Below are 12566 nucleotides of genomic sequence, written 5' to 3'. Positions count from 1 at the left end.
CCTGAGTGGAAGGCTAGGATACCCTGCTCACCACAAGCACAAATGCATGATATTCTTTCAATAAATAGCCTCATTCCCTTCACTGATGGGGTTCCCAGAATCTCAGAAGCTATGACCCCAGCTCTGGGCTGGGCTGTGACCTCCATGGGGCCCCGCCCTAGGGAGCAGTCCTCATCCTGAAGCCCTGCTTCAACCTCAGTCCCTTACACAGTTAGAAGCGCTGTTTAGAGAACGCAAACTTACCATGCTCTAAGAGGGTGCCTTAGGTCAAGTCACTTGTTTTCACAAGCAGAGAGGTTGACAGTGGGCAAATAAGGAAAAAAAGAAGTATAAAGAGGTCAAATATCAGGGAGGCAGCGGAGCAGGGATTCCAACCCCGACAACCCAGCTCCAAAGTATACACCCCTGCCCATCTTGCCACGAGGCTGGCACACTCCACAAGGCCGCCAATTTCTACACCAATCTGGAGTACCTCACCCCACACCTCAGCAGTCTCTGGCACTTGCACACCTGCCTGGCCACCCATTGAGGAGGCCTAGGGTTAAGTCTCCTGGCTTCATCATGCTGACCCCACACTCCCATTTCATTCCAGCAGGGAATGTCACAGCCCTCCCCTTCTTTCCTTGTTCCACAATACATGGTCCAGGAAACCACTGGCGTCAGCACCACCTGGACCTTGTTAGCAATGCAGAATTTTAGGTCCCTCCTACCCCAGACTTACTAAAGCAGAACCTGATTTTGGATGATGATGTTGTTTTGAGAGAGGATAATGCTACGTAGACCAGACTAGCCCTGAACTCCTAATCTTCCTGGCTCAGATTCCTAAGTGTGACACCATGTTAGCCATGACCTGTAGGTGATTTCACTGCTTCATATGCACATTCATGTCTTAAAGCACTGAGTCTTCCAGATACTGACCACAGATAGCTGGGTAAGAGAACAAGATGGAATGAGGGGGTGGAAGGTCATTTCTCTTGTGGTCTAGTGCTCAGTGGGTCCTAGGAGACCTTGCTCTTAGACTCGATCATCAATGATCAGAAGATGGGGACTCTACCTCACCCTGGTTATATGAAAGACAATGTGTCAAAGCAGATGCTGTGTTCAGTGCTAGATTCCAAGCATCTAGCTCAAGGCCGAGTTGAGGGATGACCCTCCGGCAGTGATTTTGAATAAATGTCTGAATGAGAGCCCTTTGAATCCCCTGTTCCAAAGTCCCAAACTGACAGCCTGACCAAGCACAGCAAGGAAGGTGGGAGAGGCTATCCTGTCTCTACAAGAACATACCCAGACTTCTCCTGGCCTGGGGAGGCCATCTTGGGGACACAGCATCAAGGTCTCAGCTTTCCCTAGGGCCATAGACACACCTCAGAATCCTGTTTAGCACCAGGCAGAAGGTCCCTTTGAGATAGCCTTCTTCAACGAAGGTAGGATTTGAACAAGGAGGAGGAGGAAATGGGGTATCACAAATGCTATTGTTGAGATAGAAAAACCTAAGTGCTGGTGTGGATGGAGGAAGTGGGCAGATGTAGATATCTTTATGAGGTCAGACGGATAAGTCCTAGCAACCCACTAGAGATGGGGGTCAGGGAGGGGCAGGGGCCTGGCTGGTCTAACAGGTCTGGGCATTGCCATTTGTAACTGCCAACCTGATGGGTAAATTTACAAAGCCACGATGTCTGACTCCCTGTGGGGAATGCTGGAAGCCTTGGGCTGCAAGCAGTTCTAAGTGACAACCGTGATACCAATAATAATCACTGTTTCCATTTGCTGAGCAGCAGTTGTCATATGCTGGGCACAGGGCCAGGTACAAGTAGGTGGCCTCTGAGCAGCATCCCGAGTGGCTCTCTCATTTAACAGAGATCACGCTGCCCAAGGTCACATAGCTAGTGAACCAAAGAGCTGGGATTCAAAGCCAGCTTCTCTGACACCAAAATCCATGTGCGTGCCCAGTGTGATGACATAGCTCCTTTAGTGTGCTCATCCTATCTTCTCCGTTTACCAGTTTTCTCACACATAAGCCTGTCTCTGCCCTCAGTGCCTGCCCCACAGAGTGAATAGGGTTCAGTCTAAGTCCCAGACAGAGACATTGTGTATTGATAGAATATCACATGACTTGGGCACACAGTTAAAAAGTTAAGGTGGCAATCTCCTTGTTTTGCTGGGTTACCAGCATCTTGTAGCGCTCAGTCAGAAGTTATTGTGTCAGCCTGGAATCTCTGTGCATAGACACAGTCATACCATCTGTTCACCTGTTCTGACAGGCAGTGATCAAGAGTTTCATCTGTGGCATGCTGGCACCTCCCATAGGTCATTGATTCAGCCAGGAATTCACTCCAGGAATTGAGTAGGATCTCCACAAAACTACTGGTCCTCGCGAGGACAAGAAATGGGAGGTGCTAGCAGTGTGTGACAGAGAGTGGCCTACATCTTTATTAGGATCACAAGGGTATTTTCCTATGTTAATACTGGAGACAAGTCTGTTTCCATGGCCTTGGAGTGGACAGGAGTGGGAAAGAGTGTCACACATGGAACAGAGGAGCTCTAGAAGAGATTTGGAAGCGTGGGGAGATGAGAAGTACTGCTTATCCTCAAAGGAGCCATGGGTCCAATCTGTGTGAGTGTGGGTGTGCACACATGTGTATGTGCAAGTACTGGGCTGAACTCAGGGCCTGGGCACTGGCTTTTATCTTTTTCAATGCAAGCTGGTATTCTACCACTTGAGCCACTCCTCTACTTCTGGCTTTTTGCTAATTCATTGAAAATAAGAGTATGATGACCTTTCCTGCCAGGGTTGGGTTTGAACCTTGATCCTCAGATCTCAGCTTCCTGAATCATGAGGATTATAGGCAGGCATGAGCCACCAGCACCTGGCACTAAGGGCCAATCTTGAGTCTGAGAGGAAAAGCTGGGGTCATAAACAGGAATGTGTGGCATAAGGCGTCTAGAATTATGGGTTGGAATGGAGACCAGATGTGTGAATTTGAAGGGTAGGGTGCGTAATACATGGGACCCAAGTCACAACTTTAGTCTCTGGCAGTTCACAGGCTTCATTAGGGGACTGGCTGGCCCTGCCCACTCTGAGCTTGATCTACCCGTGCCTGGATTGACCCTTCTCTTCTCTTCCACCAGGCGTCTAGATGCCAACCTCATCTCCCTGGTCCCAGAGAGGAGCTTCGAGGGGCTGACCTCCCTCCGCCACCTCTGGCTGGATGACAATGCGCTCACAGAGATCCCTGTCAAGGCCCTCAACAACCTGCCTGCCCTACAGGCCATGACCCTGGCTCTCAACCACCTCCACCACATCCCAGATTACGCCTTCCAGAACCTCAGCAGCCTTGTGGTGCTGTGAGTACTGACGTGACCCTGTTGTTGGTGGGGTCCTGTTGGGGGAGAGGGGACTGGAGGCTGCATGTCTTCTCTTGGATAGGAAGCCTGGCTAGTTTTGCTCCCTCCTGCATGTTACCAAACCTATTCAGTTTGATGAGGATGACTGCCCCCTGTTGATCCCACAGGATTATCCAGATGACATTTGACTTATAGAAGTGCTCAGAGAGGTACGAAAGGACTATATAATCAGAAGCTAAGAATTCAATTAAGATGTTATTTTCTCATTATGTAAATATAACAACACTATACTAATTGGAATATAAATCAAGAGTTTCTTAAATAATTTCTATCGTATTTGACCATCAAACGATACAGTCATGTGCTTTGGCATAAGGATAGGATAAATTCACCTCATTCCTCAGGCCTAAAGTAGTAGAAAAAGCCATCACATGTAATTAGACAGTAAACCTCCATCAGGGTAATTACCTGGGAGATAGCATCCCTGGCAGCAGTAGGGACTGGAGTTAACTCTGCCTTCTCAGTGGGAACTTTAGAGTGCAAATTAGCTTCCAGCTAATTGCTTTGAATGATTGGTAAGTTCATAGGGTAATTACCAAGGGCTTACAGGTCATGTGTAATTGCTTTGGGTTACATACTAATTGTTGCAGAACCATGGCTCAAGAACATACATGTTAGTGACTTTGCTAAGTGGTAGCATTGCCTTTCCTGCTCTGGGAAATCTAGTGAGATTTTCCAGTCTAAGGAATGGACAATGCTTAGTTCCACATGAGCAATGAAAAGGCAGGCACCAGTATTGTTTGTATAATGATGTCCTGGGATCTTGGTGAACCAATACAAAGATCATACGGAGCACAGTCCTCTCCATCCTTCACGAAGCCAGTGCGGATATTTGTAGAAAGCCAACAGAACAAGGTGTTTTTAGCATTGGTGATATGGCCTATGACATCATGATGGAATGGGGTCAGATCTTTATAAGGAACACGACAATGGGAAAATAAGAATTTCATGATACAAGGGCAGCATCAGGCACTTACAGAGCCCTTGGCACTGCAGGTCCCAGGATGACCCAGTACTGCTGCCCTGGAAGGGCTTGCCATCTAGTTCAAATGGCAGAATTGTGGAAAAGGTAACTCAGGCTGTTGTGTTACTCCTGCAAACATAACCAGGTGAGAAGTCTGTGTTCATAGTAGCATGGGAGAATTGGAGAGGCCTAACAGGTGAGGGAGAGGGAGGCTTTCACCTGGAAAGATGGCAGAGCTGGACGAGCAAAGAGAAAGACAGTTTTAAGACATGGAGGGGAAGTCAGGAGTGGTTGTGAATGGGCCAGTCCAGCTGGAACTGAGAGTCCTCATGCAGAGGGTGGGAGAAGAGTCTGGAAAGGAGAGTTTGGGGACTCACAGTGGCAGAACAAGGATCTGACTTTGGCCTGCCAGTGGAAGAAGGGATGTGGAGGTTTTCTTTTTCTTTTTCTTTTTTTGGGTCTGGTCGTGGGGCCTGAACTCTAGGCCTGGGCGCTGTCCCTCAGCTCTTCAGCTCAAGGCTAGTGCTCTACCACTTGAGTCACAGCGCCACTTCCGGCTTTTTTTCTTTTTGCTTATGTAGTGCTCAGAAATCGAACCCAGGGCCTCAGGCTTGCAAGGCAAGCGCTCTACCACTGAGCCAACTTCCCAGCCCATGGATGTGGAGGTTTTCAAGTGAGAGTGAAAAGGGAGAATTGTAGGAAGGTGAATGGATGGGGGAAGGAAGGCTAGATGGGGATGGGGAGACAGGAAGATCAGTTTGGAGGCTCTACGTATCAGCGTAGTGAGGCAGCAAAATGGAAGACAGGATTGTGAGAGGGATGTTTTAAAAGAAGAATTCATCTGTTTTAGAGGTTTCATATGGTGGAAGATCAAGAATAAAAAGGAGTCATGGACGCCTTAAAGGTTTCATTAGAAGGCAGGGAGTTAGCCTACAAGTAAGGCCTGTTACAGATGTGAGGCCTGGGCGACCCATCGGGTATGAAGAAGAACGGGGACTAAGCAGGGGTGGGAGGAAACTAGCAGCACAGGAACAAATCTGGGGCAATGAATCCCTTTGCATAAGGCTAGAAACATCACCCTTTTATCCCTCACACATGAAACAGAAGAAGGAAGGTTCCAGAAGGAAATTACCACGAAGAGGAAAGGAGTCTGAGGAACATTATCCAGGGACAGCTGGTGAGCTGTAGGGAGACCTAGGAGACAGATTGGGAAGACTGGGCTGGACAGGAAGCAAGAAAGAATTTCGGTTTGAAGGTGTGAGCAGACAAAGGTGGTAGAGAAGGTAGGGTATCTTTTCAATCCCTTTTAAACATTGTGCTGTGCTCGAGTGTGTGTGTATGTGTGTGTGTGTGTGTGTGTGTGTGTGTGTGTGTGTATTTAGGCTGGAAAACTCAGGGTCTCACGCTTTTTGCTTGGCTTCTCATACCCTCACTTGACTTTTTCACTCAGGGCTTAAGCTATACCTCTGCTTCTGGCTTTTTTTCCCTGGTTAAATGGAGATGAGTCTCAGGGACTTTCTTGCTGGGGCTAGCTTTGAACCACGATCCTCAGATCTCAACCTCCTGAGTAACTAGGATCACAGGTGTGAGCCACTGGTGCCCAGCTCAATCGCTGTGCTGTTTATTGGGCTGCTCTGATAAGGCATGAACCCCCTTTCCACTACGCCCAGGGTATTGACAGGACCCCTTGGCAGCATTTCATTGGACAGCAGTGATGTCCTGTGTCTAATGTGTATCTTCATCAGGCTCCAAGCCAAGCACCAACTCCAGGCTAGGCTACCAGAGGTGTCCAGGACTCCAGGGATTAAATGAATGTTTTGGAAGAGGGAGTCAGAGGCCTGGAGCTGGATGTGTGGAAACCTGAGACAGTCTGGAGCAGAGCTGGCAGGGAGGATGAAGAGTAGGCAATGGAGAGACAGGAGTTCAGCAGGAAGCAGGAGGCATGATAGGGGTTGGTGATGGTTAAGATAGATGTGTGAAGGAAATGGGAAGGAAAGAAGTAAAATGCTGCCAAGTGCTGGAAACTTATACCAGTCATCCTAGCTACTCAGGAGTCTGAGATCTGAGGACTGAGCTTCAAAGCCAGCCTGAGCAGGAAGTCCAGTGAGACTCTTAACTCCAATTATCCACCAAGAAGCTGAAAGTACAGCGCCAACCTTGAGTGAAAAGCTCAGAAGCACTGTCTAGGCTCACATGCACACATGCATACGCATATGCACACATACACGAAATGCCTTGGTAAGGAACAAGAACCTGGTCCTAGAAGGCAGGGACTGTGAGTTCCTACTGGACTAGAAGCTCCCTAGGTACAGGGTCAGTCTCCCCACTGGAATCTGATAGAGGAGGTAAGGAGGTCAAAATAGACAAGAGTTTTAAACTTCCAGACTCCCAACCTCCAGACTTCCCCATCCATGTTGGATGAGTCCAGTCTATGGCCTGAATATCTGAACAACTTCTTGGAGGCCAGCCTGATTTTTACCCCTTGTAAGTGATTTTCTTTTCCTGCCTGAAGATGTTTTTAAATTCTTGAACTTTAATAGCATAACTCAAATATGTCACAGTGGAGCATGTTCTGCATCTAATTTTCCTGGAACAATGTATGCTTTCAAGCAGCAGATTCTGTTCTTTTTTCTTCCTAGAGAATATTGTGTGTATGTGTATTTGTGTGCGCGCATGCACACGCGCACGCATATATGTGTGGTAGACCTAGAGCTTGAACTCAGGGCCTTGACCCTGTCTCTGAGCTTTTTTGCTAAAAGGTAGTACTCTAACACTTGAGGCACAGCTCTACTTCTGGCTTTTGGGTGGTTAATTGGAAATAAGTGTCTCAGAGACTTTCCTGCCTGGGCTAGCTTTGAATCATCATTTTCAGATCTCAGCTTCCTGAGTAGCTAGTATTACAGGCATGATCCCCCAACACTAGCTTACAATGTCATTGTTTCCCCTTGTTTACAAAATGTCTTTGAAATATTACTTGGGTTGTTTTGTAGCAGAAGGCAATTGTGATCCATTTCCTTCTGTCCCTCACTTAGGAGCTATTTTCTTCTAGGCTTGGAGTTATGCCTAGCTTTTGCATCCTCTCTTTCTCTCCTGTCTTCCTGTTGTATGTTTTCACAATTGTCCCATGACTTCTTTCCTATGCTTGGAGACCTCTGCGCATTGATCATCTGTCTCCTCTTTGGACCCTGATGGTTCTCCCCTCTAGATTGCAGCCTGTGGGTTGAGTACCATGGGTGAATTAGGCTCCATCCCTGGTCCTGTGCCCTGGTAAAGTGATGAAGGGAATGGTATGCTCTGAAGTGGTAGCCAGTCTTCGTTAGACTAGTTGGACTCTGATTCCTCTGCCTACATTGTGTTCAGCTTGCTGCCTGCCTGCCTGCCTTCCCTTCTCCTTTCCTTCCTCCCTCCCTCCCTCTCTCCCTCCCTCCTTCCTTCCTTCCTTCCTTCCTTTTTTTGGTCAGTCATGGGGCTTGAATTCAGGGCCTGGGAGCTGTCCCTGAGCTTTTCAGCTCAAGGCCAGTGCTCTACCACTTGAGCCATCGTGCCACTTCTGGTTTTCTGGTGGTTTATTGGAGATAAGAGTCTCATGGACTTTCCTTCCCTGGCTGGCTTTGAACCATGATTCTCAGATCTCAGCCTCCTGAGTAGCTAGGATTACAGGCGTGAGCCACCGCACCCGGCTCTCGTGCACACTCCCCCCACCTCTGTCAATCTCTCTTCTCCTTCCTTCTCTCCTTTTCTCCCTTCTTCCTTCCCTCCCCCTCTATTCTTCCTCTCCTTCTTTTCCCCTCTCCCCTCCCCGCCTCTTTCTTTCATGCTGGAGATTGAACCAAGGCCTTAAGTGCACTAGGCAAGCACTCAATACTAGAGCCATTCCCCCAGGCTTTAAAGGTCCTATTTAATTTTCATCACAACATTTTGGAGTCAGGATATTATCTCAATTTTATTTGTTACACAATGTTGGGGGGCAGTGAACTAAGGACCTGACACTTGCTAGGAAAGTATTCTACTGCTTAAGCCATGCCCCCAGTCCAAAGAAACCTTTATTTTACTTTTCCATTTATGTGCTCCTTTTAGAAGCCAGAAATAGGGAGGGGGGAAATCTTCTGTTATGATTTAAGGGTATGGGGCTGGGTGTGGCACACAGCTATCCTCCCAGCTGAGAAGAAGGCAGAGTCAGGAAGATCATGGCCCAAAGCCTAGCACCTGGCACAAGTGTGAGACTTTGTCTAAAAAACAAACTAAGGCAAACATGGTTGGGTAGACAGGGCATGAGGCCCTGTGTTTGGAGGATTTAATTCTCAGATTTTTGTCTTCTTGTTAGTTCATTTTCTGGGCAAAGGAGGATGATAAAGACCTCCAAAATATTTTCTTGGCCGCTGAGTTTTGCAGCGTTCTTACATTAGGGTCTTCCTTTTCCCTGACTTTGTTCTCCTTACAATGTTCAGAGTAGGCTGAGTCTTGTTTCTGTTAGTTTTTGTCCAATAGCAATTGGCAGAAGAAAATTCTGTCATTTACTTTCGGTTAGTTATTATCTTGTAAATCTCTCCCAAACCGAGCTCCTTCTTTTCCCCAATCCACACCTGCTTTTGGCCAAGGCCCACACCTGCACAGACATGCCCTGCTCATTCTCACCTCTCCACCTCTGAGCATACGCTTCGCCCTGCCCGGAATGGCCTGTGCTCATTGGGCTCACCGATCTACTCAGGATTACCACCCCTCGCCAGCCTCCTTCGGTTCCTCCAGACTCACCATTCTCCCTGTGCTCTCTCCGTGTGTCCACAGCCCTCTCCAGTTGTAACAGAAGGCTTAGCCTTAATTATATGTTGTCTGCAGCGGTTTGCTCTTGGCTCCTCTAGGAACGTCTGGCCACTGAGTCAGGCTGGCTGGGTCCTAGGAAGAGAGCCATAGACGACGGCTCAGATGTGAACCCCTCTGACATCAGGCCTCCCCCACTCCCCAAGTGTTTAGCAGAGGCTTGCTTTAGTCTTGGCCTGGGGCTCTCCTTGCCCTCCTTCCTTCAATAGGAAACCCAGAATGATGTATGTAGCTGCGGTCAGAAAGGCCTCGGAGGTTGTGGCTTCCGAACTCAGTGTTGGCCAATCTGTTTGTCCCTGGAGACAAAGGGTTTGACCACTGAGGTCACTCTGTCCATGCGTCTGCCTCTACTTTGCTCCCCCTGTGACCGTGTGCTTCTCTGGCCCACCACAGCGCCGTGACACTCACTCTGACGTGTCTCTCCTTCCCACACAGGCATCTGCACAACAACCGCATCCAGCGTGTGGGGACCCACAGCTTCGAGGGGCTGCACAGTCTGGAGACGCTGTGAGTGACGGAGGCCTGCTGGAGCCCTGTCCTGCCTGGCCATGGGACCTGCAGTCCTGGAGTGAAGGGTGTGGGCGCAGAAAGGAGCAGCAGGGCTGAGGTGCCATGGTCTGGCTCTAGTCTTATCACCCATGTGTCCTCCTGCCACTTTCTCTGGATTGCCACTCAGAATGAATTCCAAGTGGGCAGAAGGTATCCCGTGGGAGTTCACAATGAGCCAGGAAGGAGGAACCTAAAATCCCTGCCAACAGAGACCACCAAAACTGGAGAGAAACCAGCAGTGCAAGGAGAAGCTTGTTAGGAGTTAGGACGTGAAGCCTGGGACCTGCAAGGCTCAGGGCCAGGCCCGGGACTGGCTGGATAGCAGTTTTGATGTCTGTTTAAGGGTGCTGCTGACAGGGGGGGTGGCCGGGGGTGGGGGTGGGGGAGGAATAACACGGAGAAAAGCCGGGGACTGTTTGCCAACTGATCTAACAAGCTAAGTGATTAATGGGGAGATGGCCCATTCAGAGCTCCATCCAGACTGACTATAAAAAGCACCCAAGCTGTTGACTCTTAACAAGCCATATTATTCACACATCATCATCCTGGAATTCAGTTAAGGTCAGAACGCACTCGGGCCCTCCCATCACTTCCTCTGGAGTCCTGCCAGCCCTCTAAAGTAGGCTGAGTGGGCCCCAACTGAGCAAACACGGCCAGGCCCTGTAAGTGTGGCCAGCCATGCCAGCTGAGGTCCTGCAGCTCCCATGGTACGGGCCGGGAGGGGCACTGGGGAGAGAAGGACTCCCAGGTCACCAAGTATGAACCACTGAAAGGTAGGAAAAGGCTCACAGCATCCAGAGTTGATCACGGTTCCTCCTTTCTTGTCCTAACCGGCTCCCCATTTTCTACACACAAACAACAAACATCCTAGAGCACAGCTTCTGAGGTGAAGGATTTCCAAGCAGAGTAAGCAGCGGAGGGAACTATGCTGGGACATGGGCTATAACCGGGAAGCTGCTTGTTAGGAATAACCATTTGACAAAGTCTATCCCAAGAGGCCTCTACTGTCAGCATTTTAGTGTGTGGGGAAAGGGAAAAGGAAGCACAGACCTAAGCATCAAGACTGTGTGTGTGTGTGTGTGTGTGTGTGTGTACGCATGCATGCAAGTATGTGTGTATAACAGTCCTGGGGCTTGAACTCTGGGCCTGAGCACTGTCCCTTAGCTTTTAAATCCTCTTTCCTGTGGTGTGAGTCCCAGGAGCATGGCTATACTTGGGCTCAGCCCGTTGTGGGAGAAATGGCAAAGCCATGCCCGGCTCTCCCAGTGTCCTGACCACCCTTCAGCCACTGAGTGCTGGGGAGTGAGGTACAGGGCGACAGGCTAGGTGTGTCCTGGTCTGATGTGAGAAACATTGGAGCCTCTTCCTGCCACTGTGTATGACTTGAGCTATGTGCTCCTCCTCCCTGGCTGTCACAGACAGGTGGACAGTTGGAGCTGGACAGTATAGCTCATTAAATCACTACAGAGATGGACGCATGAAGTCACTACCAGTGGTCTAGTGACAGACAGTGCTAATTCGGACAGTGTAATGAGACAATGCTGGGAGAGTACCTTGCGATCATCCTCATCTGGTCACGTGTGAATTGTGACAGGGGATTTTTGAAGGCTCTTAAATGTGAGAGGTGGATCATTTCCTGGGAGAATCCCGGGCTCCATAGCCCATTCTTTGCCTGCCCAAAGCCCACTCACCACCTCCATAAACTCAGAGCTCTTGAGACAGTGCTTGAAGTTGTCATTCAACAGCAGGGCAGGAGGGGTCCTGCCCCCACGGCCCTGGAATGTGGGGGCTGTTTGTTTTGCTGGGAAATCAGGTGAGGAGGGGGCACATATATTAGGTGTGGGCTGGCACCTCAAAAAAGCCAAGCAGCTGTTTCTTCACTTTCGGGGCATGCTGCCTAATTCTTTCTCAATTAGCCACTGGATTGCTGTGCAGGGCATTTGGCTCAGCTGGTTGCTGGCTGCATTTCAGAGCAGTCCTGCCGCTCAGGGCCCACTGGCCCTTTCATCTAGCTACAGGAGTGTTTGGCCCCATTACACAAAGCCCAGGGCTGCACCCACTTTGTAGATGGGAAAGCCAAGACCAAGAGACAAGGGAAAGTTCTCCCAGACAACCTACAGTCCAATGTCAGCAGGTTGTGAGACTTCCTAGACCCTCATGCTACACATTGCCCCTGATGATACTGACCTTACAGGGCTGATTGTGTGGATGAAACAGGACAATGGGGTAAGGTGAGGAGTCTGCCCTATGCTCCTTTCTCCTTCCTCAGTCCCTGCCCTAAGGACTGCCATCTCAGCAACATGGTCCTCTCCACCCTCCAGTGGTAAACCAACTTTTGATCTCCCATGAAAAAGGGGGAAAGTGTGCTCTTTATCCTCTGTTCCCCAGAGTATTTGTTGGGGAGCCTGTGGGGGAAGCCAGATTGCAAAGGGGGCTGAGGGTGGGAGGGGGGAGTGGCTAGGAGAATGAAAGGAAAAAAGAAATGATAGTCGAGCCTTTTAATTGCTGCATAATTGGCACGCTCGGCGGCCTCAGTTATTACTCGGGAGCTTTCATGTGAGCTTCTCACTGGAAGGGTATTTCTCCCTCGGGCCCCGTAAATCTCTGCCACTTAGACCTCTCTCATCTCTGGCAGCACAGGAAAGATCAAACCCCCACAGCCCAGGCTGTGGTTTGGCTCGGGCTAGGGTTTGGCTCATCTGCAGACTCCTCTTTGGAGGGAGAGCAGCCCCCAGCCTTACCACCTGGAAGGAGGGGCCAGGTGCGGGCATGCACACGCATGGCCACACAGGATCCCCAAAGTAGGCACATGTGGTGCACACAGCACGTG

At 49.5% G+C, this 12566-nt stretch overlaps 1 protein-coding gene across 1 annotated transcript in view; it reads left to right on the top strand.

Moving 5' to 3' along the window:
- The window catches only part of Lgr6 (leucine rich repeat containing G protein-coupled receptor 6), a 116632-nt gene that overhangs the window by 65581 nt on the left and 38485 nt on the right, over positions 1-12566 (top strand). The window contains exons 5-6 of the mRNA XM_042682025.1: positions 3130-3345; positions 9623-9694. Of these exons, the coding sequence (XP_042537959.1) occupies positions 3130-3345; positions 9623-9694 (288 nt within the window). The remainder of the gene's footprint in view (positions 1-3129; positions 3346-9622; positions 9695-12566) is intronic.

The sequence above is a fragment of the Dipodomys spectabilis genome, unplaced genomic scaffold (assembly GCF_019054845.1).
Source record: "Dipodomys spectabilis isolate Male_0828 unplaced genomic scaffold, ASM1905484v1 ptg000069l, whole genome shotgun sequence".
Classification (NCBI taxonomy): domain Eukaryota; kingdom Metazoa; phylum Chordata; class Mammalia; order Rodentia; family Heteromyidae; genus Dipodomys; species Dipodomys spectabilis.
The sequence above is the reverse complement of the archived record's forward strand: the minus strand, read 5'-3'. Positions and strand labels throughout refer to the sequence as shown.